General features: G+C 39.5%; 1 protein-coding gene across 1 annotated transcript in view; it reads left to right on the forward strand.

The window, feature by feature from the left end:
- Positions 1 to 27,631, forward strand: part of Ndufs4 (NADH:ubiquinone oxidoreductase subunit S4) — a 113,710-nt gene that overhangs the window by 69,288 nt on the left and 16,791 nt on the right. Inside the window, exons 3-4 of the mRNA XM_021180357.2 lie at positions 18,208 to 18,380; positions 24,486 to 24,559. Of these exons, the coding sequence (XP_021036016.1) occupies positions 18,208 to 18,380; positions 24,486 to 24,559 (247 nt within the window). The remainder of the gene's footprint in view (positions 1 to 18,207; positions 18,381 to 24,485; positions 24,560 to 27,631) is intronic.

A 27,631-nucleotide genomic window follows, 5' to 3' on the forward strand; every position in this document is an offset into this window, starting at 1 on the left:
TTAGAAGATTTCTAGTCAATGCCTGTTGAGTGCTAAATGCCTTTGGTACTTGGATGTCCATTTCTTCCTCTAGACTTGGGAGGTGTTCTGCTATAATTCCGTTGCATAGAGTCTCGATGTCAATAGTTTTTATCTGAGCTTGCCTGTACTGTGGAGCTTTTGATTGTATTCTGGAGTTCTTTGACACTGTGGCCGTGTGCCCTCTCCCCCGTTTTTCCTTGACTACATCCTTCATCCCTGGCCCTCTCTTGTGGTCCTGCTTTCCATTGTGTTTTCATCGCAATCATTGAGATTTTCATTTCCAGCGTTCTACAGTTTTTCCTATTGAAAATGTTCTTTTATGCTGTTGAGGTTTTCATTTCTGTCGCTGATTTTCTCATCTATTTCCTTGACTCTTCATCTATTGCTGCCTTTTCTTTCCTAGGCCTGGATTGAACTCATCTATTTGTTTGCATCCTTTTTGAGTTTTGTACTAGTGAAGTTTTGAAATTTTCACTTCACATTGTATGTCCTTTGTTATCTTTGGGTTCATGAGTTAGCTGGTGAGTTTATTTTTTCTAGTAGCCCTGTTGCTTTGCTAGTTTATATTCCCATATATTTGGATATCTCTTCCACCTTTATTCTTGGTTTTTCTAATTTTACAGCCTGCTCTTGTGGTCTCAATTTCTACTATACCTCAGAGAGGGGGGGGAAAAAACCCTGCTAAACTTCAACATCAAACCAATTAAGGCTTAGAAGTACTCCAACAATCAATAAAAGCCTACCCTGTCTATCATCAATGACAATAAATAGAAAATGGAAGAACTAAATTAGGATGTATTTGAAATAAAAATTGTCTAGGGTAAAGTAGGAGGCCAGCAAAGGGGAAATCAGAGGAAAATCCGGATCATGTAAGTGAAGGAGGAAGGGGAAAAGAGAGAAACAGGGAGGTTGAGAAAAGGGAACCAATGATTTACCAGTAATGAGAACATTTGAAAGCAAAATTCGGTAACTGTAAGAAGTAGAATAAAAATAAAACAGTTTGTAAGAGTTCCACAAAAAAAAGTTGAAAAGGAAAAGAAAGCAAAGGGGGAACCCAGAAAACCAAAAGGTTGCCCACTAATGTGAAAAATGAGTACAATTTGATGACTGTATGAAGAGAAATAAAAAGTGAAGACATAAAAGATTAGAGTTCTTTTTGTTTCGTTTTTTTTTTTTTTTAAAAAAGGTGGAAAGTGCTAGTAAAAAAAAAGAGAGAAAGGAGATGAGAATAAGGAGAGTTGGAGCAGGCCTTCTGTTTTCTGGATAACTGGAGACTGCTACTTATGTGTGCAGGATAGGGCAGGGTCAATTGGACTTGGAAGCTCCTATCTTCCTGGTGGTCTCTGCTGATGCTGAGCCTGTGCCACACAAGTATCTATGGTCTCATCATCATGTTCACTGTAGTGTGTTTGACTTATTCTTCTGAATGCTGTTAAGGTACCTAATGAAGGTTTGTTTTGGCAGAGTGGGAGGGTCTAGTCCCCCACTGCAGGTGAATCGTAGCAGTGTTGAAGGCAGCTCGCCACATTGCATGTGCAGTCAGGAGCAGGGGGAGACGGGTTGCTGGTACTTAGCTAGGTGTCTCTTTTGTAGTCCAGAATCAAGTCCCAAGGAATGGTGCCACCCACTTTTAGGATGGATCTTCACAACCCAACCTAATCAAGACTGGAGCCCCTTACTTATCCAACCCCAAAAGGTCAGTCCTAAACCCAGATACATACAAGCAACACTGAACAGACTTTAGTAGGATTTTCTTATAGTTTTAAAAGAAGAAGGAAATTCCTCCCAGGCCTGGCCATATCGCTAACCTACTGTAAATAATCCCTCACGGGAGTACACAAAGGCGCCTAGGTAATTCTCAGGCCTGCCAAGTTGATATTCAGGGCTAAACATCATAGGTGACTTACGTTCTTCATATGTAGGGACCTCTGCTAGCCACACTTAGGTCCCAGAATATATATATTCTGGACAGAATCTTTCCAACTAAGACTCCATATGGCCCCCAAAGGAGTGAGAAATGTTGTGGCTGGGAGGTGACTCCGAGTGTGTTGGAAGTGTGGACAGCAGCCTCAGCACTGAGATCTGTGCAGATGTATTTAATCTCTGGGTTTTACTGTGGCCATAGGTGATCCTTGTGAAAGGTTCACCCAAAGGGGCTGTGACCCTCGGGCTGAGAACCAGTGCTCCAGAGGTTCATGCCAGCCTGCCTCACCTCAGCCTCAAGACTATGAAATAGAAAACTCCATTGCCACCCTGGCCACTCAGGGTTTGTTACCTTACTGTCCGCATCAGGGCCTCACCTGACCCCACTTTTCAGTTTGTCAGCTTCTGGCTCCTGTCCCTACACCCTCTCCAGATGGTTCTCGCCCTGGGACCGTGGTATGTTAAATTCAAGTTTCTCTGACTTGACGTTATTCCGTTTTCTCAGTCTCCCAAGGTAACTCAATTTTAAGCTATAGGTTCATTCTCTCTTAAGATAGTGCACAGCCACTGGCCCGGAGTCATACAGAGAGCCAGGGTTCTTCCCCAGGCTGATCCATTTGTTTCCTCATCTAAAGCAACAGCCGGAGTGAGGCGCGGGAGCCATGTAGCCTGAGCTCTGTGTGGCATACATGCCCAGCTTTTCTCAGTTCTCAGCTTCCTGTCACTGCCTTCACGGCCTTCTCCAGACTCCCTGCCTTTGGAGTTGAGCCCATTTCTTTTTCCTTTCCGCCAGCTCTTGCAGCTTCAGTGGGCTCTCACCTAAGGATGAAAGTTCTTGAGATTAATTCTGTTTGTCCAGAATTTGCTTTGTTTCCATTTGTAATGGTGGGGCTTTAATTCAGGCCCTTGGGGATACTAAGCAAGTGCCCTACCAACGAGCTACATCCCCATCCGTTGGCTTTTCTTCATTATGCTTTATATAATAAAGAATGTGTGTTCTTAGCGTTTGTGAGTAATCTATAAATTGTAATTAAGTTTTTAAATTATATTTTAATTAAATATTTTATTTTTTATTTCTACTTATTTATATTTTTATTTCTAATGTGTGTGGGTATGTTCTGGCAGTGGTGGGTTCTTTAGGTCTGGAGTTACAGATAATTGTAAGCCATGTGTGGATGCTGGGACTTAAATGCATGTCCTTTGCAAGAGCAGTCAGTGCTCTTAACTGCCGAGCCACCTCCCTAGCCCCTACAATTAAATTTTAATTTTATTAATGGTATTATTTAAATTTTATATATCATAACTGATATTTTTATGTGTTCTGTCAGTTCCCAATGAGAAGTGTTAACATCTTAAACTATGATTTGACTGATTCTTCCATTATTTGGATGATGGATGATGTCTTTGCATTTCTTATTTTAAGTCTCTACATTAAGTACATAAAGACAGGAGACTATTGTCTGTTCTTCCTGAGTTGATACTGTGTCCTTATGTGACACTCCTCTTTATCCTGACACTAATGCTTGTTTGAAATCTTCTTTGATATTAATAAATATAACTGTCTGGTTTTCTTATTCCTAGTTTTGTATTATACATATTGAATTCTACTCCTTTACTTTTAATCTACTTGTGAATTTACACTGTTTACAATGTTATCTTACTAATATATTTGGGTCTTGCTTTTTCATCCAGTTTGATGATCAGTGCCTCTTAACTTAAGTGTTTAAAGTAATACTTTTAACAATTAGCATTCTTAGCAGAATGCTTGGGCTTAAAGCTACTGCCTGCTCTTTGTTTTCCATTTGCTCCATCTAAAGTCTATTTTTTTATGCCCTGCCCGCAACCCCCGCAGTTGCTTTAGGGACTCTAGAATACACCCTTAGTTTTTCAAAGTTACAAATGGTTAGTCTCCCTTGTCAGTCACCTAGGGTTTTGAATCCCACAGGAGCCCATGCTTCTGGGCATGTCCATGGTTTCCTAAGCAAAGCTTAATGGCCTCTGCTGATGGGACTTTGGGAGACCAAGAGAAATGTGGGTGGTAGAGGCTTTTGAGGTTTCAGAAGGGAACAAGGATATAGTAACTGAACTAGAAGTCACTCATGGTATAATGAGGCAAACCATCTACTTTCAGGGGTTGGAGAGATGGCTTAGTGGGTAAGAGCATGTACTGCCTCTCCAGGAGACATGAGTTCAGTTCCCAGCACCCATGTTAGGATGCTGACAACCATCTGTAACTCCAGCTCCAGGAGATGCAAATGCCCTTTTCTGTTCTCTGTGGGCACCTGTAAACACCTGGCACACACATCCACAAACACACGCACATGAAAGAGAGCAAGTGAAGCAGAGAGATATTTATAGTGTATGGTTTGGTGTGGAAAGCAGTATGAATGCCAAGTTTCAGAACAAGAGACTGGAAAGACAGCTCAGTAGCTAAGAGCACTTGGTCTTAAAGAGGACATGGGTTCAGTTCCGTGCGACCATTTGGTAGCTCACAATCTTCTGAAAAGAAACAAGCACCATTGAAGGGAAACCTCAAGAGTTTACTATCAGTAGGATGATAGAAACGGTGTTCTGAAGACAAGTCCCCGCCCGCCATTAAAGGGAATTAAGTTATAGAAATGCAAATCATTTGTAAGGAAAACTGGAGCTGAGAATGTCCCCCAAAGGATTGCTTTCTTGTAAACAAGTGCCTAGCATAGGGTTTTCTCAGGTCGACTTAGGGGGAAGCCAAGTTAGCTGGCAGCAAAACTTGTCAGCTAGTCTATATGGGACATGCAATACACGAGCCTTATAGGTTGGGGAAGCTGCTGAGGCCAGGCTGTGTTTGCCTATTAGATCTCTTGTAAGAATCTAATAATCCAAGAAGCTGTGAGGTTTAAGCCTAAATTGGAGTGGAGATCGCAGGACCAGTCAGTACTTGCCAAGGGAAGCTCCAGGCCTGGGATAGTACCTGCACAAAAAGAGGCTGTGTGTTACTAGCCGTAGAGCTGGGAAGGAAGGCAGGGTTGTTCAAGCTCAGGTGATTCCGCTACAAGTGCCAAGTGCCAAGCGTATATCTGTAGAGTTTGGCATTGCCACTTCTAGGTCTCAATCTGCATTTGGTCTCGTGTGTCCTTACTAGGCCTCATTCCTCCCTTTTAATAAATAAAAACATTTATTCTTTGTAATTATTTATTGGAAACAAGTAACTTGTCTTTTGAGTTTATAGGTGTTCACAGTTAAGAGTCTATGCATCTCAGGCATGTAGAGATAGTTCAGTGGTTAAGGCCTCTTGGTGTGCATGGAGTGGTTCAGTTCCCAGCACCCACAGGGAACTCACAACCACCTGTAATTCAGGTTCCAGAAGATCCAGTTTGTTTTTCTGGCCTCCCAAGAGGGCACCAGGCATACAAGTGATACACTTACATATATGTTGGCAAACTCTCATGTACATAAAAAATTGTGTTTTTTGCCTAATCTTCTGGTGCTCTGTTGAATATCCCAGGTGGGCTGTGATATCCATTCTTCCCATTAGAGGAAACGATTTCAGTTCAGTCTTTTGTCATTGTTCCCATCCATGCTGTGTGCATAGCCTTCCTAAGACCACAGTGAGGATCCGAGCCTTACTCGCTAAACTTTGGAAATTTGATTAAGCTGTTCTAACGTGTCACTTTAACCATGATTTTACTTGGGGTTTGTGGGTCTTTAAGTTGATATTTTTCATATTTAGAAATCTTCTAGTTTTTCTATTTCTTCTTGTGGGTTTTTCTTCTTATGTGTGTGGGTGGGGGTTTTGTTTTATTTTGCTTCTCTTCATGTGTCTCTGTCTACCACATGCGTGCATTGTACTCGTGGAAGCCAGAGAGGATGTCTAAGGCTCCATGGAATTGGAGTTACATAAAGTTATAAACTTCCACGTGGGTGCTGGGAATTGAACCCAGGCTCCTTGGAGGAGCAGCCAGTCCTCTTCACCACTGAGCCATCTCTGCAGCCTTTTTTCCACAACTTGTAAACGCGTATTTATTATACTACATGTTTGGTTGCGTGGTTCAGTGCGTTTACTTTCTGTTGTCTTATTTTTTATTTTAATGGCCTTTCCCCCCTTTTTCCCCCACCACAATCGAATGGCCCTTTCTTTAGTGACCAACTTTTTGTTAATCTAGAATAGTACAATTTTAATTTCCAGTGCAACTTCTATTTGTTCTTTTCTGAAGTTTTACTTTCCTGACTGAAATCCCCACCTGTTCTCTCATTTTGTTCATTTTTCTTTAAATCTTTAAACATACTATAGCAACTACATAAATTAATAAATTAGCTTTTGTCAGCTGATTTCAGTATGTGTATCTTTAGTCTATTTCTATTAATTCTGTTGTAATTGCTTATAAACCAGATTTTCCTATTTATGTGCCTGCTTAGTGATTTTTGAGTGTGTAATTGCTATTCCGAATGTTCCATTCTGGAGAGTCTAGCTCTTGTCTTCCTTTGTAAAAAGAACATTTAATTTTCTCCAGCAGCCAGCTACCAGCAGATCCACTTGACATCAGTTGCTAACATCAGTTTCACTGTTACCTTGTGAAAGCAACAGACTGACTGATCCTGAGTGTTCATAGGTGGGTTAGCAGAGCCTTGCTTCTGAGCCTTGACCGTTCATGTTGCCAGTTGAATGCCAAGAATCCAGTAGAGTGTCCCCACCTGGCTTTTAGGACCACACAGCACCCATCCTGCTTTGCCTTCTGCTCTTATTTGGAGTCTGAAGCTTCCACATCTCTGTATCTCTTCGGAGCAATGTCACTCGCTCCTTCAGCTCCAAAGTTCCTTACCTTTTGCTCAGGGAGACCACGGTACCCTGCCTGAGATGTCTGTCACCTCCCACACCTACAGTCCACGTGCCTTCAAGCATAAAACCGAGACGGTTTGTAGGGCCATGACTTGAGTTTCTCTGTTCAGGAATCACAAATTTTCCAGTATTGGACAATAGTCATTGTAACTGGCAGAAGCAGGAGTCTGATCCCTATGGCTCCAGGAAAGTGGCAGCCGAAGTCCCTTGCTCCACACTGATGATGCTCCTACAGCACGGCTTTGTTAATGAATCTTTACTTCTGAAACAAACTTTTAGCAGTTTGCTGATGATGTTAACTGCCTATGTGACATATTACAGCTACAGATTTATTTATGCTTCCTTTGCCTGCCAGACTCAGCTCAGTGATTGAGTCCCATGCTTTGCCAAGATTCAGTTGTGCCTGTGCCCATTACCTTTCTCTGCCAGTTACACCTAATGATGGAGTCACGCACGCGGCTCAGCACACTAGGATTATGTGTTCATTACACACGGAACAACACTTGGGAATTGTCAAGTTCGGGTTACTGTTGCTGTGATAAAACACCATGACCAAAAGCAGCTCGAGGAAGAAAGGCTATATTTCATTCTCTGTTTCAGGCAATAGTTCACCATCAAAAAGCAATAAGGACCCTGGGGGCAGGGGCTGATGCAGTGGCCTCAGAGGGGTGCTGCTTACTGGCTTGTTCTCAATGGCTTGCTTTTTTATAGAACCCAGGACTACCAGCCCAGGAGTGGCTCTACTCACAATGGGCTGTGTCCTCCTCCATCAATTATTTACTGAGAAAATGCCCTACAGTCTTGCATATAGCCCATTTTAGAGAAACATTTTCTCAGTTGAGACTCTCTCCTCTGATGCCAGCACAGTAATCAGATTACTATCCTCAAAGAAAAGGAATTGTCTTGTCTGGGTTATTAAAAGAATGTGCCTGCATACCTTAAAAAGACAATAGGGTTCAATTCATTTAACCCCCAAATATGACAAGTGTATTGATTGTCTTATGAAAATGGCAGAAGCAGAAAGGTACCTCTAATTTTTCTTCCCTGGCCATGACTCTTAGAGCAGGTTGTAAACCATAAAGAGGATTTGACCTTTGCCTGATGCAGATCATAGGCTTTATGTGAGAGCTGCCTTTCCTCACGCTTGGAGTACAAGTGCATCCTTTTCTCCAAAGATGACAGGTCAGGGAGAAGAACCTGAAGGAGCACCTCATGCACTTGCTCTGCTCCATCGCTTCACGGCCACGCACGCACGCACGCTGCAGACCTGCTGCTGTTGTCACTGGCTCTTCACATCTTCACTAAAGCTCTGTGTTGCATGAAAGTTATATTAAAAAATTTTGCATGGTTTTCTTTCTCTCTTAGTAAATTACATTTTTTTTTCTTACTAAAGGCCTCTGTATCAGTAAAGAAAAAAAAAAATCATAAAATTGTAGCCAGATTTTAGACTGGTTCTTTCACAAACATCTTTTTATTCTTACTTCAAATTTTAAAAATGAAAAAGAAAATCAAAGATAAAAAAGAAAAACCTCACCTAAATTGCAGAGGATGTATTTTGTTTGTAGTTTATGGAAGAAACAACAATTGGAAACCAAGTTACTACCCTAAAAGAAAAGGTATATCCTGTATCATCAAGTTATGAAAAGAATGTGCCAGCATAATACAGTATTGAAGGTGTGGGTGTGTGTGCATGTGGACACCAAGTGTACATTACCTCATGATCCCTAACAATAGGTGCAGTTAGCTAAATATGAGCGAGTTCAGACAACAGAGTAATTCTGTATAGAGATGCAGCCTAGATTCTTGAAAGTGACTTCCTCATATGTGTTTCCACTTGTATACCATGTTTCATGTATGTTTGTGTGCGTGCTGGGTATATACACACTGCACTTGTACCTGTTCATACATATGTGGAAGCTGGAAAACTACCTCAGATCCATTCCTTGGGTATCTTCTACACCCCCAGTTTTTTGGGATGCGTGTATCCCTCACTGACCTTTGTTTTATTAGTTTCCTAAGCTGGCATCCAAGGAACCCCAGAAATCTACCTGTCTCTGCCTCCCCAGCTCTAAAACTTAAGTGGGTCACCATACCCACCTTGTTTTACATATATTCTGGGGGTCATATTTGGGCTTTCATGACTGCACAGCAAGTGTTTAACCCACTGAGCTATCTCCCTACCCCCAATCCTCCCTCCCCCTTCCCCTCCCCCTCTCCCCCCTTTGTGTCTGTGTGTTATATGAGGTACTACTAGGTTGCCGGGACTACACTGTAAACTCACAGGCTTATGGGATCTTTCTGCCTTTGCCTCCTCAAGTAGTTGGGACCACTGGTGCCCAGTTTGCCTAATAAGTATTTTTATTAAATAAAAAACATGTAGCCTTTGATAAACTAAGTTCTTTCTTTTTATTTCAAGCTTTTTTTTCTGATTTTATAGTTTAGTTTATTGCTCAAACAATTACTCAATTTTTCTTTGAAGTTTATGCATTCTTGTTGGGCCTGATAAACTTATTCAGTATTTATTATCATATGTAATATGATCATATTATCATATGTAATATGTAAATTTAGTATAATATATAATTTTCTACTGCCATGGTTTCTGCTTTCATACCTCTTAGTATATACTATGTATATGCCTGCCTCTTAAAACCAGGGAATAAAACAACGGTACTGTTGGATTTAGAAGTAACATTATTTTAAAACCATAATCTTGTTACATAATTCCAAGGCTCTTACAGCCTTTTAAAAAAATTATTATAGTTCTTAAAATATTATAAGGTTTCTTAGGATAGTTGAATGACTTTCTGGAACATTGAAATTAAGTGAAGAATTATGACATTTTAGCTATTAAAAGTTGTATCATTATTAAATTTACTTTTATAACTATTGAAATATGGGCCTAGAGACTTGGCTCACTTAGGAGCACTTGTTGCTTTTGTAGAGGGCCCAGGTTTGGTTGTCAGTACCTACATGATAGTTTACAACTGTCTAAAACTCCAAAGGATCTGACAAGCTGGCTTCCATAGGCACCAGACATGCATAGGATGTACATACATGTGTGCAGGCAAAGACACAAGTAAAATAAAAATAAATCTTTTTTGTAAAGAAAAGCTAGGCATAATGGTACATGTCTTTACTCCCATCACTTCAGAAGGCAGCGTCAGGTACATCTCTGTGAGTTTGAGGCCAGCTTGATCTACATAGCAAGTTACAGGCAGGGCATTTGGGACCCTCACCCCCCCACACACACACACCCCAGGGTGTGGGAGGGGGCACCCAGAAAACAAAAATTAAGGAGAAAACAATCATATTAATTTTTAAAAGTGTCTCATTAAGCATACTAATTTTCAGTGATTTGTTAGGCATGATTTTGTTTGGTTGGTTGTTTTGTTTTGAGGTAGGGTCTCACTGTGTAGACTAGGCTGGCTTCAAACTTGCAAAGATCTGCGTGTTCCTGAGTACTGGGATTAAAGGCATGTGGGTGGACTACCATACCCAGAAAGCATGAAAAGTTTAAACAACTTTATTTTCAGTTTTCCCTAAGTTAGTAGAAAACGAATATTTTTTCAAGTATATCTGAATATTCCAATAGATTTTCCTGATTTACATGGTTGGAACGCTCATTTTTATATTGCAGCATTTTGTTATAAAATAACTTGTTGGTAGACTTAATTTGTGGTGCCTTGTTAATTACCTACTACTGTAGAGGAGGAAAAGCAACATCTTGATTCATCAAAGTGTTCATGGCCGACATCCAGTAACAAGACAGATGGATAAGAGAAAAACATCACAAATTATTTAGCCAAAATTTTATGTGACACAAGAGGCTTCAGAACTAACCAAGGCCTGGGGGAAAGCGGAGAGGTTGCCTCTTAGGTTCCTAAGTGGGCAGGTGCATAGACTATGATTGAGTGCGAAGGTGAGGAGGGGTCAACTGGTGCTCTTCAGCTGGAGGTTAACAGCATCTGCTCGTTTACATTCCTCATCGCTCTGGGTCAGCTTGGGACAGGATATCTACAATGCGAGTCTTGGGTCTTATATGACATAGCTCAGAGTTTTCTCCAGGAGACAGGAGGAGGCGAGGGAGTGACTTCTTACTGTACTATTACTTCCAACTCTGAGCCACGACTTTATAATATGTAATGCCACAAAATAAAAACGGAAAGTGCTTCATGGAGGGACCCATGGCTGCAGCTGCATATGTAGCAGAAGATGAGGAGAGGCCCTTGGTCCTGCGAAGGATCTATGCCCCAGTATAGGGGAAAGCCAGGGCCAGGAATGGGAGTGTGTGGGTTGAAGAGCAGGGGAGGGGGAGGGGATTATGGGTTTTCAGAGGGGAAACTAGGAAAGGGGATAACATCTGAAATGTAAATAAAGAAAATAATAAAAAGGAAAAAAACCTGGAAGTGTTTGTGATTCCCATCAGTAATGAAGTTTATTGCACTTATGTATAATGTTCCAGAATTATAGTTTTGGACAGCTTAGTTTTTTCTTTGTATTCTGGTTTCTTCTTATAATAGCTCTTACAAAGGAGTATTTAGTTAGAGTTTGTTTGACTGTGATAGGGTCTCAGTATGTGGCCCTGGCTGGCCTGCAACTCAGTGAGCTCCCCCTGCCTCTTTTGTTAATTTTTTTGTTCTTAGATATATCAAAAATTAAACTCATAGCAGTCACGTGGGACACACTTGTGATGTCTGCAATCAGGACATATGTGGGACACACTTGTGTCGTCTGCAATCAGGAAGTGAGGCGTGAGCTTGCTCTTAGTTGGGTTATAGGAGAGCAAGACAAAAATCTTAAACCAAGAAACAAAATTAGTCTCCTTTTCTGAAAAGGATTGTAGTTAGAATTAAAGAACTTAACTAAAGTCAGGCTAACTGATGCATATCTGTTTTCTGTCATATTTGGATAAAAGACAGCCAGGGATGGTTGGCACATGCCTTTAATCCCTGCACTGGGAAGCAGAGGCTGAAGACAGCCTAGTCTACAAGTGAGTTTCAAGGGAAATAGAAATGGAAAATGATCTGCGGTTACATTGCTGACTAGCAATGTGGGATTTTACCTCCTGTTTGCAAAGTAAATAGATAATATGTTAGAAACTGTAGAAATCCTGATCACCTTGTTACAGTTAACTGGATCTTCATGGATAACCTTAAAGAATTAAATTACTGCCCATCAGTGATGGTGCACACTTTTAATCCCAGCATTCAAGAGGCAGAGGGAACTGGATCTCTGAGTTCAAGAGCAGCCTGGTCTACAGAGTGAGTTCCAGGACAGCCAGGGCTACACAGAGAAACCCTGTCTCAGAAAACAAACAAACAAATAAAAAGAATTAAGTTACTGGTGGGTCTGCAGAGATTGCTCAGCAGTTAAGAGCACTAACTGCTTTTAAAGCAGACCTAAGTTCAAGTCCTAGTAGCCATGTGGGTGGGTTACAAACCACATGTAGCTGTGTTTCTTGGGAATCACTCGGAAGCAGCTGGCCTCTGAGGGTACCCATACTCATTTGCGCAGCTACACAGAGAAATTCTAATTAAAAATAAATCTTGGGGGAAAATTAATTTCATTACTGACATTTTCATTATAGTACAACATATGTAAAAAGCATTCATAAACAACTTAATTACTGCAAGAAATTGTGCAACATTAACTGAATAAATTGTTATAAGGTCATTAAAACAAAAAATATGAAGACTGAGTATCTGTGTGGGAAAATGATGCTATATTATATGGAAGTATTTAGTCCAAAACTTTAGTACAATAGGTAAGCATATGGGTACTTAGTGGTAGGTAATGCAGGTAAGTAGTTGGTAGGGCATTATGCAGATTGATATATTGTTTAAAATTTCTGCTTAATGTTGATGTTTTGGTAGTCTTATTTATTTATTGGTTGGTTTGTTGATTGAGTCTCACTAAGTAGCTTTTGCTATTCTAGAGCTAACTCAGTAGACCAGGCTGGTTTTAAACTCAGATTCACCTGCCTCTGCCTCCCAAGAGCCTTAAAGGCCCAGCTCCTAGTCTTTTTTTAAGAATGAGTGTCCTGAAAGAATAATCTTGTGTTTCCCTCCTTGGTTTGGCATTTCTGACACCTTTCTATCTTTAAAATCAAATAGGATCTTCCTTTTAGGGAGCAGTTTAGAGCACTCATTGCTCTTGTAGGAAATCTGGATTTGATCTCCAGCACCCACCTGGTGCTTCACAAGCACTCGGAACTCCAGTTCTAAGGGATCATGCCCTTCTCTGCCCTCTGCGGCACCACACACACACACACACACACACACACACACGCACACACACGCACACACAGCATATATATGTTCAGACAAAACATCCATGCACCTAAATCTAACCAAGTATCTTTTTAAAGATCTCTCTTTTCTTTGGCTGCTCTGGCAGTCATTAATCTTCCAGATTTTTCAGACTTATTGTTCCTTACTCTTAACCAATAGCACACCTGAAGTATTAATATTTTGTTGTCCTTACCCCTTGTCTTACACATATATAGATTGTAGATTTCTTGCACTTAGGAAGAAAGTCTTATCATATATCCTTTGAAGCCTTTAATATAGTTAACTTTGCATAGAAGCATCTTTGAACTGAAACAAAGGTAAATTATGTATTAATCCTTCATTTTCATAGGGGTCCTAGGCCTTTCTACATGTGGCTATGTATTTAAGACATTATATTCGTTTTTTTTTTTTCAATTTGTATGTGTGTGTGTGTGTGTGTGTGTGTGTGTGTGAGAGAGAGAGAGAGAGAGAGAGAGAGAGAGAGAGAGAATATGAGTATGAATGTGAATCATTTATTTATACCTGTTGTAGGTCTATTCAATGTGAAGAAAGACAGGATAACTGATTTGCCTCAAGCAGATGTATAGGGTATCCAATCCTTAAAGACAAGGACTCAGTATTTAGATTTTCTAATCTTGAAACAAAACTACTGACTCAGTAAACAATTACTAACTCACAATTTTCAAGGAAGACTACATATTGTTCTATATCTTGACACCAGCTTCTTTATTTGTTCATCCTGTTCTTCTTAAAAATATCCAGTATTTTTCTTGAGAATTGATGTGTACACTGGAGCATTGTGTCCACTATATAACACATTGGTGCTGAGTAGCAACTTCTGTTCTTGTTTAAGGTAAGCACTATATATATACTATCTCATCTTTACCTTATAAGTAAGTTGATTTGTGGATATGCAACAAAACAGATTTGCCCATGGCTTTTACGATTGAAAGTCATGACTTGAGGGGGCTGGAGAGATGGCTTAGTGTTAAGAGCACTGGCTACTCTTCCAGAGGACCTGAGTCCAGTTCCCAGCACCCACATGGTAGATCACACCTGTCTGTAACTCCAGTTCCAGGAGCTCTGACACTCACACTCATATTCTCTCTCTCTCTCTCTCTCTCTCTCTCTCTCTCTCTCTCTCTCTCTCATACACACACACACACACACACACACACACACACACACACACACATGCAGGCAAAACACCAATGCGCATAAAATAAAAATAAGTAAATTAAAAAAGAAAATCATGATTTAAAGTCTTTCATGATTGTAAAATATTAACAGCCATCAAATTTTAGGTCAGTTTTAGCTCTACTATAGACTTAAATACAATTGGTCTTTAATATTCTGTAATAGTACAAGTCTCTGGAAGTATTGTCACTTAGTCTTCTAGTGGTTACTCTATTAGGTTTCTAGCTTCAACCTGTGCTAATGCTGTTAGTGAACTAATTACTAAAGAGCCTGGTAAACATTTTGACTTCTTTGGATGCAGCAAGATTTCTAGTAAAACTTCATCCAGAAATGTAAAAAAGTATGTAATTATTTCTCTTTATAATAAGGTGTAAACTGATAAGGGTAAGTGGGTGGGGCAACCGGAAGTAATTACTAAGGCCAGTGGCAATGTTGTGGTTTAATAAAGGCAGAAGCTAATTATTCAGTTTTTATTTAAGTGAAATGCTGCCAAAAAAGAAGGTTCCTGCAGAGCAGCTGCACTTCTTCAGTGTCACCCTAATTTACCAAAGACACAAGTGTCACAAACAGAGCTTTTAAACTTGATATATAGCCACAGAAGGAAGGGGGCTTTTGTGTGGCGTGCATGCTGGAGAACTCCTTTATACAGATCAGCCAGCAGATGACCAGACAATGATGAAAATTTGATTCTTTGAAGTCATAATAGTCATTGAAATGTGTGAAATTCTGGTATTGAAAAGAGAGCGGCCAGCAAGGCTCTAAATCCTGGGAGGTTGCAAGGAGCTTGCTGGGAGGTTTTTCTGCATTTTGACACCAACTTCCCATTGCTTGTTCCTTATTCCCTTTGTTAAAAAGAAAGAAAGTTGAGTTCACACAAGATAAGTGGGGACAGATGATAACCGAATCATTTTTTTATATGGAAAGCTAATACTGTATCATTCAACAGTATTAGGATAATTATTCTTTAATAGTATTCATTTTTAACCCAGGTAGCTCAGCATGAATTAAGAGAGAAAGAAAATTATTGAAGATATTCAGTGTAAAAGGGCTCACAGATCCTTGCAGAGTTACAGAGTTTGATTGGAATCTTGGAGTGGGAGCATCAACCCATTGCAGTGTGCATTAGAGAACAGGATCTTGTCACTAGCTAACTCTGTTTGCGTAGGTTGAGCCTTTGTGGCCATTAGGTATGTGAGTACATGAGCTGCCAAGCTGGTTTATATCTGTCCTGCTCAGCTGGGTGGCAGGAGCTTACAGCTAAGCAGGCAAAAACAGTGAATCTCTGGGCAAGTTGCAAGGGCTTCAGTATTCAGAAACTCCTTCCTTGAATATTAGCTTTAAATGGAGCATGTGTCAATAACTGTGAGAATTTAAGGAGACATGAAACATCAGTAGTTACGAGTTCAGATATAAGTGTAAGCTTCATTGGTTTTATTTTGTCATGTATGCATCACAGTATAAAAGTATAGAAAAATATTTTCTATAATTTCATTTTCTGAAGATAACAAATTCATTGAATGTTTCTTTTAATACAGTTAAACAAAAGCCACGTAGCATAGTTTCGTTCATTAGAAACTTGGCACAGAATAGAGGGGTGGGTTGATGTGGGATTTGTAGATGCCCATCCATTAATGTTATAGCATGCTTATAATGAATGTTTATGCATTGCTGCAACTACAACAAGGAAATATGATCTTTATCTAGGGGCTAGAAAGATGGCTCAGCAGTTAAAAGTGAGAACCGTTCTTCTAGAGGAACTGAGTTCACTTCCTAGCATCACGTGTGGCTCACACCTTCCTGTAATTCCAGCTCCGGGAGATGTGACTTCCTCTTCTGAATTCTTCACCTACCCTCGCATCTGCACATATTGGCATACAGACACACACACATAGACACATAATTATAAATAATTTTAGAACTATACTAGCCTAACAGTATGAGAATGTTAGAGAATATTAAATAATAAACTAGATGGCTGTTGCAAAGAATACACTGAGGACCTCCCAAAGAGGATTATGCTTTAGAAAGTCACTCCTTACAGTGAGTGTAACACTAGGGCTGGGACTATACCTTAGTAATATAGTCCTTGCCTTGTATGTGTAAAACCCTAAGCTCAATTCCCAGCACTCAAAAAAAAAAAAAAAAAAAAAAAAAAAAAAAAAAAGGTGTGTGTGGGTTGTGCCATAGGACCATGCTAGGGATTTAACACAGGCCTTGTAAATGCTGAGCAAACACTCTGCCTCAGAAATAAAGTCTTATTTTTTTTTTTTTCTTCTGCAGCACAAGCTTTATTGCTTACCCCATCAGGAGCCAGTGGAGAAGAGAGCCAGAGAGAGAGAGCCAGAGAGAGCATAAAGTCTTATTTTAAGTCAAACCTAGCAATTAAAAATTACCAGATGTTAACAGAGTTGTTGGGGTCCCCTTTAGGTTGCTTCATTAGTGAACGAATTTAAGAATCTCAGGGACAGTTTAAGTTTGAGTTTAAAGGGGAAACCCCAGGGCAGCAAGCTACAGTTGTCGGAGGACAGATACGGAAAAGAGAAAAGGCCATGCCATTTGAGTCAAGGCCGGTGAAGGTCAGCCACATCATGGACAAGGAGCCACTTGGCAGGAATAGGAGCTTTTAAAAAGACTCAAAAAAATTCAAAAGTACCTCCACATGCCTTTATTCCCAGCACTCAGGGACACAGAGGCAAGAGGAGCTTTGTGGACAGCCAGGGCTACACAGAGAACCCTGTCTCAAAAAACCAAAATAATAATAATAATAATCATAATAGTAGTAGTAGTAGTTTTTATTAGTATGTAATTAATTTTTAAAAAAATCACCAAAGAAAGCAAACCTAGGCTCCAGTAGCCATCGGAAAGACAGAAACAAAGAATAATGAAAGGTTAGCCCTTCCTAAGTTCTTACTCTGAACTTTGTGGTGGCTCCTCATTGGGACTCCACTAGTGGGTAGGAATTCTCAGATGGAAAAGCACATCTCCGCTAATAAGCACGAATTATTCCTTCTATCACTTTAGAATGACTTTCCTGAGGGACGGTGCCTTGGTCAGGTGATCTGCTAGCTGTTAAAGGAGGAAGAAATGTCAAATCTCTCCCTAGAGGCAGATTCCATTTTTTTGGTTGGGAGATGTCTTAGTCAGGGTTTCTATTCCTGCACAAACATCATGACCAAGAAGCAAGTTGGGGAGGAAAGGGTTTATTCGGCTTACACTTCCATACTGCTGTTCATCACCAAAGGAAGTCAGGACTGGAACTCAAGCAGGTCAGAAAGCAGGAGCTGATGCAGAGGCCATGGAGGGATGTTCTTTACTGGCTTGCCTCCCCTGGCTTGCTCAGCCTACTCTCTTATAGAACCCAAGACTACCAGCCCAGGGATGGTCCCACCCACAAGGGGCCTTTCCCCCTTGATCACTAATTGAGAAAATGCCTTACAGTTGTATCTCATGGAGGCATTTCCTCAACTGAAGCTCCTTTCTCTGTGGTAACTCCAGCTGTGTCAAGTTGACACAAAAATAGCCAGTACAGGAGACAACTCTCCCTTCTGGGCAGTCTGTGCATCTATAACATCAGCTGTCCCTGCTCACAGAGGAAGAGTGCATTGACTACACACTCTTCAGATATTACCACAGTGGATACAAGAGGTGGGTCTATCCAGAAAAGAAAGGCAAGGAACAGCAGTGGTCAAGCACAAGGCCTTGGGTTCAATCTGTACAAAGGAGAGAGGGAATTTTTATGGCTCCCTCTTCACTGTACCCCAACACCAGTTCTCAGATTTAGTATTTACAGATAGCACAATAGAAATTTATGCAGTAAAATATCAGGGGAGTAGTGAAGTGAGCCAGAAAGATTGTCCCGGCTTATAAACAATCAGAAAACAAGACTGTGGAGCTAGGAAGGGAGAGACGAGCATCAGCTGATACGGATATTGAATGCCTTTTCTTGTTTTTCTCTAGGATATCACTACTTTAACTGGTGTTCCAGAAGAGCACATCAAAACCAGAAAGGTCAGGATCTTTGTTCCTGCTCGCAATAACATGCAGTCTGGAGTAAACAACACAAAGAAATGGAAGATGGAGTTTGATACCAGAGAGAGATGGGAAAATCCTTTGATGGGTTGGGCATCAACGTGAGTACTTTGCATATTGTCTTCAGATTGTCTAATGAAAATACTGAATTTTTTTTTTTCTTTCTTTAAAGAAAGCACTAGCCGGGCGGTAGTATCACAAGCCTTTAATCCCAGCACTTGGGAGGCAGAGGCAGGCAGATTTCTGAGTTCGAGGCCTGGTCTACAAAATGAGTTCTAGGACAGCCAGGGCTACACCCTGTGTTGAAAAAACTGAAAAACCAGAAAACCAAAAAAAAAAGAAAAGAAAACACTAATTCTTATAGCGAATATGCTTGTCTTTTTAGTAGAGCTAGGTTTCACTATAACTGAAAAATATGGAACTATATATATTCCTTTATATATTTATACATATGTTCATATGTATGCAGCTTAGAACAATATTGTAGAAATTCTATTCTGGATATGTTGAGATTAGCATCGATATATCGCATTCAAATATGACTATTGCTCAGAAATACTCTGGGAGTGATATCAGTAATTTATTGACACTACCTTGGTTTTGTTTCAGTGTGGGTTTTTTTTTTTTTTGAGACAAGCCCTCCCTGTGTAGCTCTGGCCAACCAGGCCTCAGTGCTCCTTTCTCCTCCCCTCTACTTCCTTATTGCACCACCATGTCTTTCAACTAAAACAATACTCCTGGATAACTCAAATCAGAAATCAGTTAACTTGAGGAAAACTTACAATTTCCTGAGATCTTGTGTGAGACTTTGTAATTAAGGTTATAAATAATAAATTATAAATTAATTTTTATAACATAGTAGAGTAAATTTTAGAAGGTACCTTTTTTTTTTTTTTCTGTATCCAGGAAACTTTTTGTTAGATGGGCTTCTACTTTGAAATTTCAATAGAGTTATATTGGGAAAATATATAAAACATAGATTTTTGTGAATCTTGATATCTTAAATTTTATGTTTCATGTAATATATGGAGTCTTTTGTAAATCATATATTTCCAGAGACCTAAGCTATTTAGAAGAAAAGTTTTTGTTCATACCTAGTGGTTAAAATGTTCTGATCATTCTTTTGAGTTACATGGGTTTTTGTATGTTCATCTATAACAGAGATTTATATATTGATGAATTTCCAGGAATATTCAGTAACAGATCGTTGTTATAATATTGATTGATACATTGTATATTCTAGCTTGTTTCTGGGGAAAACACTTTAGATAAGAACATTAGCCTAGTCAACATAGTGGCCAATAACATATAATCTCTGTGTTTTGAAGATTGGGTCAAGAAGATAAGGAGTTTGAGGCCAGCTTGGATTAAAAACACGAGTCACTATGAGAAAGGGGGAAAGATGGAGTTGGGGTGAAGGAGGGAAAAGGGAAGAAAGATTGAATGTTGTCCAGTTTACACACAGACACACCCATACCATCATACCAGTAATGGCTGAGGCGTCAATATCTAGATTAACAATAGACTAAACATACAAATGCATACATACTTTATATGAAACATTCCTGTGTGTTCTTCTGCTTAGATTTGGTGATGTCCACAACTTTGTCAAGGTCTGCCTAGACAAAGGCTTTGATCCAATGGTGAGATGCAGGGGGATGTCGGCTAGCCAGGCTTCTTTGTTTAGATTCCCATCTGTGCCCCAGGACTCTGGGAGACAGTCCTTATCCCTAGGTATCTGATGGTCACCTCTTGAATGAGCATTTCATAATGACTTCATTATGCTGCAGCCTGCTTCAGGGAAGAAGGGTGTGGACAGGACAGGGAGATGTGGAGGCTACTATTTTATTTCTGGGAAGCTACATACCATGTTTTGTTTAGTGTCTTAAGCCTTATCAGTGGGTTTAGTAAATAAACCTCACTTTGATATGCTTGCACAAATATTCACCCAGTCATCATCATAACATTGCTTTTAGAAATATCACACATTCTGAAATACTGATCACTTAATTAGTATGTGGGTTGAAAATTACATATTGGAGGTAAAACTTTTTTCAAAATATAGTTTGTTCAAAGTAAAACATTTTTAAAACAAGGGAAGTTTTCTACAGTTATTTGGTCTGAAGTTGTTTTTCATTTTAAACATTTTTTAAAACATTATTTTGTTATAGTACTGAAAAATAACCAAGTCGAAAAAATATAGTATGAAAAGGTTATGACTAAATAAATTTTTTACTAACACGGCAACTGTCACATTTGTTCATATCAGAGCCCAGTGTTTTTCAGTGTTTAGCTTCTTAATAATAGAAAATGATAGTGCTGAATTTTGGCTCCTTTTGTGGCACACTTTAAACCTCACTGGAGTTGTTGGAGTTGGAAGGTGCAGTTTATACATTTACTTAAAAGTTTATAAGCCGGGCGTGGTGGCGCACGCCTTTAATCCCAGCACTCGGGAAGCAGAGGCAGGCGGATTTCTGAGTTCGAGGCCAGCCTGGTCTACAAAGTCAGTTCCAGGACAGCCAGGGCTACACAGAAAAAAACAAAAAAACAAACAAACAAAAAAAAAGTTTATCATTTACAAAATATACATCTTGGGCAGGAGAGATTGCTCAGTAGTTAAGAACTCTTCACCAAGACCCAAGTTTGATTCCCAGCAGTTAACTCTGGATGGGGCATTCTATCTTTAACTCCAGCTCCAGGGCAGTCTGAGACCTCTGGCTTTTGTAGTCACCTGCATTCATGTGCACATACCCTCCCCCCCCCACACACACACACACTTACTTTAAAATAATAAAAATAAATCTTAAGATTTTGCATCTCAAATAAATGACTTCACCTTAATTTGGGTTCTCAGTTTACCTATATTTCATTTTATCATGATATATCTAATGTTAGCATGTAGAATGTAGGAAATATATTTAAAGCCTAGGCAAATATTCTCTGACTCATTCACATCTTCATCGTATAATTTTCTTTTTAATGAGAGGACTACTTTATTTAACAAGGAGGAGAAGGTATTTGTTCAATAAATTTTTGTACTTACAGACCATATTTTAGTATACTGAAAGAGAAATGACCGTAGCTCATACACCTAAAATATATCTTTTTTCAAAGACCCAACATTTCCTCATGTGGGTGATCTAAGCTTGATGATTTTTTCGTAGTATATTTTACCTACGATGTAAATGGAATAACATGGAGGATATAACAAAGACCTAGTCTCAGTGGTGAGGAAGTATTATAGTTAAAAACACAAGAAGCATGACCTGTGTACCTAGTGGACCTAAAAACAGAATCTTCCTGTATGTTTAGAGGTTCTTTTCTGACTTGTCTTTAATATGCAAATAGAAAAGACCAAGATCCCTAGAGTAGGGCCATGCTAACCTAAAAGGCAGTTCTGTAGTTACTGTGCCAGCGCTGTGATAGAAGCTTGGTCCTAAGTATTTTCAATGTTTTAGCAGAGGCAGATATGAGGCCTTGGTAGGGAAGTTGGTTTTGTGGCTAAAGAACAGTTTTTGGTTTTAAATATAGTGAATAAATATCATTGTTACCTATTTGTACTATTATTAAAAAATTTGAAAGGCCACTTTCTAACGTGCCTTGATCTTTGTTTTTAAGATTTTTAAAATTCACATTTTTAAATACTATATTGACATTTTGTATCTGAAGTGCAAGCTGCTTACTCTCTTTTAATTACTGGAGTCTTTTAAATGTTAGAACTCAAAGGCAAAAGGTTTAGCTTTATGTAAACTTGAGAAATATTATAAGATGTAAAAATCATTACAAGTTTGGCCCAAGATTTATTCAGTATAAATCTCCTTAATCCAATAGGATAGCACAGTGGGGACCAGAATGAACCATTCCTTGTTGTTTAGTAGTACAGCTAGTTGATTATTAAACTCACATATTTCTTCTTTACTTATTGTGTGTGCGTGTGTCTGTATGTGTGCTGAGGTCATCAGGTTTGACAACAAGCACCCTTAACCTAATGAGCTGTATTGTTAGAGAAGTAGCAATCTGTCATTTCGTTTCTAGAGGCAGCAAGTATTTTGTTTCATGTCAAATGGACATGGAAGGCCATCTACATTAAGCATAAGTGTTCATGAATTTTGATATTGCTAATTCTCTCATTGTCTAATTAGCCATATAGTATGCTTGATCCTTAAGCCATACTGACCAGTTACTGTGGACATGAGTCCTAAGTTTGTAGTCAGGCCTTTGGCTTCTCAGGAGTAAATTGTCTGTGCAGTCCTTTCCTCTGCACTGTTTGACTTTATTACAAAGTCACCTCTCAAATGTGTTTAGTAAGTTACTGCCTCCTTCCCCTTACTGATCTTATGAGCAAGTAAATGAGTGCTTGCATTTGTGGTGGGAGTAATCTGGACACATGAAATGATTGGCTGTTCATCTCTATCCACTATTAGGCATATACTCTGCCCACAGAAGAGAACTCAGTTAATACTGAATGTATCCGTGTGGGTTTTTCTTTTCAGTGTATATTTGATTTGGTGCATATTTCTTTTCAGTGCAAAAGCCTTTTGGGCAAATTCATTGCCGTAAGTTGCAGGATCAGGAAGCTTGCTGAGACACTTTCATCTTCAGATAGGAAGCTGATAGGATAACACAGGGAGAATGAGACCCTCAGCCCTCAAAACCTGCGCCCAACATCCTGTTCCTACAGCAACACTCTACCTTCTGAAGGGTCCATAATCGCCCCAGACAGTGCCACCAGCTGGGGACCACGGGTTCAAATACATGAGTCTATGGGGACATTTCTCATTCAAACCACTCTTAGAATCCTTTGCTTATCAGAACTCATTTAATAAGAATTCTTGCCTGACGTGGTGGTGCACGCCTTTAATCCCAGCACTCCGGAGGCAGAGGCAGGTGGATTTCTGAGTTCGAGGCCAGCCTGGTCTACAAAGTGAGTTCCAGGACAGCCAGGGCAACCCTGTCTCAAAAAACCAAAAAAAAAAAAAAAAAAAAAAAGAATTCTCATTGCAAGAAGATTTTGCAGATATATTTTATTGAGTATAATAACTTTATTAAAGTCAGAAGGTAATGGAGAAGCTAGAGAAATTACCCAAGGAGCTGAAGGGGTCTGCAACCCTATAGGTGGAACAACAATATGAACTAACCAGTACCTCCAGAGCTCGTGTCTCTAGCTGCATATGTAGCAGAAGATGGCCTAGTCAGCCATCACTGGGAAGAGAGGTTCCTTGGTATTGCAAACTTTATATGCCCAGTACAGGGGAATGCCAGGGCCAAGAAGTGGGAGTGGGTGGGTAGGGGAGCAGGGCAGGGGATGGGGTATAGGGAACTTTCGGGATAGCATTTGAAATGTATATAAAAGAAAAAAAAAGAAAACTACTAAACATGTAATGGAACAAGAAAAACATGTTAGGAGTTTCCAGACATTTGTGACAGCTTAATTTCTATATATTTATAAATTCTAAACGTGAACAAAAATAGCTCTTTAAAATAAAAAAATAGATATGTATTATATAACCACATTGAGAAACAACATTCCAATATCTTAAGAAGTGTTTTGCCCAATTTTTTAATTTATGAAAGAGAAATCTTTGGGGGCTGGAGAGATGGCTCAGAGGTCCTGAGTGTAGTTCCCAGCAACAACATGGTGGCTTATAACCATCTATAATGAGATCTGGTGCCCTCTTCTGGCATGTAGGCATATGTGCAGGTAGAATGATATATATATCTTAGAATCCTTCATGTGTTTTGTGACTGGTGTTTTTGCACAACATTGGATTTATAAGATTCATCAGTTCTACTAAATTTCTACATGTATACACACACACAAACACATATACACACAAAACACACATATATACACACATAACACAAAGACATATACACACTAAGATGTTTTTAAAAGAAAAACTGTTTTGAGTGCACATTGCTTCATCACCACCATAAAGTTGAAAACCTTACGTGAGCTGATTATAAACTGGTGTCTGCGCTGTCAGTTCTACTGCTCAGTCATTTCCTGGTAGGGAAAAGTCACTTTGGGACTCTTCTGGATTTTTGTAATTCAGAGCTTTATCTTATCATTTCTTTTCAGAGATTATTACAGATAAAATAAATCTGTTATAATTTGCTTGATAGTATAGCAACCGTTTTTTCTAAGCATTGTATTTAAGACATTGATTTTCTTCATATTAAATCATGGGAATTCTTTCTTGTAGCGCTGATCCCCTCTCCAACATGGTTCTAACCTTCAGTGCCAAAGAAGATGCAATTGCCTTTGCAGAAAAAAACGGTATGACTCAGCCACCTGCCTGCCCCTCCTCCCCTCCCTCCTTTCTTCCCTCACTCTCTTCCTTCATTTCTTCCTTCCCTACCTTCTTCCTTCCCTTCTCCCCTTCCTCCCTCTGTCCCTCCCTCCCTTCCTTCTTCCTACATCAAGATAAGATTTTGTATTATTTTTTGGTTTGGTTAGGTTTTGTTGTTGTTGTTTTGTTTTTTGTTTTTTTGGTTTTTCGAGACAGGGTTTCTCTGTGTAGCCCTGGCTATCCTGGAACTCACTCTGTAGACCAGGCTGTCCTTGAACACAGAAATCCGCCTGCCTCTGCCTCCCAACTGCTGGGATTAAAGGCGTGTGCCACCACCACCCAGCCAAGATTTTGTATTCTTAACCTGAAAATTACTTAAAAGTATGAAATTTGGACAGATACTTAGCTGGCCACACCAAGCCAGTTTGTTTGATAGAAAGAACTAACACCCACACGTTGTCCTTTGACCTCTGCCTGAGTGCTGCAGTGCACATGTGAACGCACAGTAAATACACGTAAAGAAAACATTTTTAAACGGTTAAGTATGGAATTTGACCTGAAAAAATCTTTATGTATCTAATACAGTAGTTTTTAGGCTTGTTTGTTTTTCTCCACGTCAAAGTTTCTCCCTGTCCCGATCACAAACTATAAAATGGAATGACCAATGTCACATCAAAGACCAAACTTGAAATAGAGACAGAGGCTCACACATACCTGGTTTCTGAATCTTTCTGCAAAAATTCCTAATACTTAGTCACTTAAAATCTAATTGCATACATTATGAGGTGGCAGTCTGTTTCAGCTTTAACATCTCACTGTACAGTTCTTTCTTGTTTTGATCTAAAAATCTAATGCCCATTATTCTACCTAATAGCCTGTTAGTTACTTGAAGGTAGTTACTACCAAATGCATCCTAGACTTCCCTTTAAGCTTAAATGTCTACATTTGCTCCTTTAGCAGATGTGACAGCTCTAATACCAAACATAATTTCAGTCGTATGTTACATTTATGCAGCATAAGAACATGTAGAAGCTTTTCGAAAAGTAGTTTATGGTGATCTTGCTATAAACAAAATTAAAAGTTCTTTAAAAATCATTTCCTGCTATTAAGCTAATATACTGTAGTGGAAAGGAGGCATTGGGGCCAGAGCAGTGTATATCCATTTTTGAAATTATGTGTTTAATTTCATTTTCACGGTTAAGAGAGCTTATCAGCGGCTGAAGAAATGGCTTAGTTGTTAGGGATGCTGTCTGCTGCTCCAGAGAACCGAGGTTCAGTTCCGAGCATATGCATGGTAGCTCACAGCTGTCTGCGACTTATACATGTGGTATCCAGATATATCTCTCTCTATATATGAATGCAAGCAATTCACGTAAAACTTTAATATAGTATGTATGAAATGAGACTATCCAGTGTTGACCTGAACTACCGGTAATTGGTAGTGATTGTCTCTGATCTCACCTGCTGCTTTGCATCTTTGCAGTTTGTGTCTCTTGTACTTAAAATATACTACTGTGTAGTTTTACCCAAATCATTATGTTTGACAATACATGTGTTTGTGTGACTTTTCCTGGGAGATATGTAAGCCAGTGGGTATCTCCCAGGTAAGGCACCAACCAACAACAGACCAAAGAAGCTGTTGCACCCGAGTCGGTCTACCTGGTGGACCAGTGATAGCTCCAAGTTAGCTACTATTAAACAGCCAACCATCCCGGGGGATGTCCCACAAAAGCTAGTTCCTTGATGCTGACTGCTTGCTTTGTAGGCAGCCCCACTACACAGTCTCCTTTCCCCAGTAACTGTTCACTGCTTATACAACCTCAACATATAAATTTTTAAGCCTGGGAGTCTTACAATTGTCTGAGCATGCTACGTTTCCTCAGTTTCCTGAGCTTCTTCTCCCTCCACAGATGGAACAGTTAAATTTAAAGGGAATAGCTTGACAATGTGCCGTGAAATCTCCTGACTTTAATACAGAAATTTTAATACAGCTAGGTTTCATTGTATGTTATCTAGGAATGAAATAATACCTTAACTACATTGTTAGTGTAAGGTAGTATATGTGAGAAATTAATGTTATCTCCTCCACTTGATGTAAGAATGTGAAAGCACCTTAGATGTTTTCTAGAATATTTGTTGTACTTCCTCATTTAGTACCACAGAGCCTATGATCTAAAGTCGGTTCTGGGGGTAAACAGGCTAATAGCAGAGCATATGCCGAGCATACCCTGGGTTTAAAGCCAGACCAACGGTATTTGAAACCGTGGCTGGTCACCATGACTTTGTATGATATTTCTGTGTCCATATGTAAAATGAGAGCTGCTGTGCGGATTAAATGAGTTAATAAAAAGCAAAGTGATTAAATTGGATCTGACACAGCATGCATGAAAGTACATAAATATATCTTGTTGGTAATAGACCAAAGGCTTTTCTTCAAAAGGTTTAAGTGTACTTTCCTTGGACACTTTTTGGCCAAGTTCTAAATTCCTTACATATGAAATTGTTGACTGCATAGCCATATTACTACTTTAATTCAAGATAGCATTGTAAAATATTCCTACACTTTAATTAAGCAGCCCTATTAATGTTTTTCAGCCTTTCAGCCTTCCGTACTTCATGTCTCACACCTTGCAAATTACTCATCTGGGGTTTGTATCATGAGTTCAATAACAGGAAATCTAATTAAACTGTTAAATCCCTGGCTAGTCCTTCTCTGAGTGGTCACAAGGCATATATGACTACAGTTGCCATGTGAATTGCAGGTGTGAAGTAGACACTGCTGCTATTGAAATCAGTTGATTTTCTAATTTGATTTACCTCCCCAGGAAAGAAAGTTGGTTAGTCACAGTCAGTAGGAAGTGTAACTTGAGAAAACTCAGCAGGCAGGAACTTAGAAAACCCCACTCAGGGTGGATTGACATTCTTAGTCTGTAGCACTGCAGAACTGAGTCACTGCTTCTCCCAGCACCTTCACAAAGCCTGACGCATACATACTTATACCCTGTACCCAGGGAAGTTAAGGACTCTTTAGTCTCAAGAATTGAAAGCTACACCGAATT

This window comes from Mus caroli, unplaced genomic scaffold (genome assembly GCF_978045245.1).
Source record: "Mus caroli unplaced genomic scaffold, Mus_caroli_1 scaffold_15, whole genome shotgun sequence".
Classification (NCBI taxonomy): domain Eukaryota; kingdom Metazoa; phylum Chordata; class Mammalia; order Rodentia; family Muridae; genus Mus; species Mus caroli.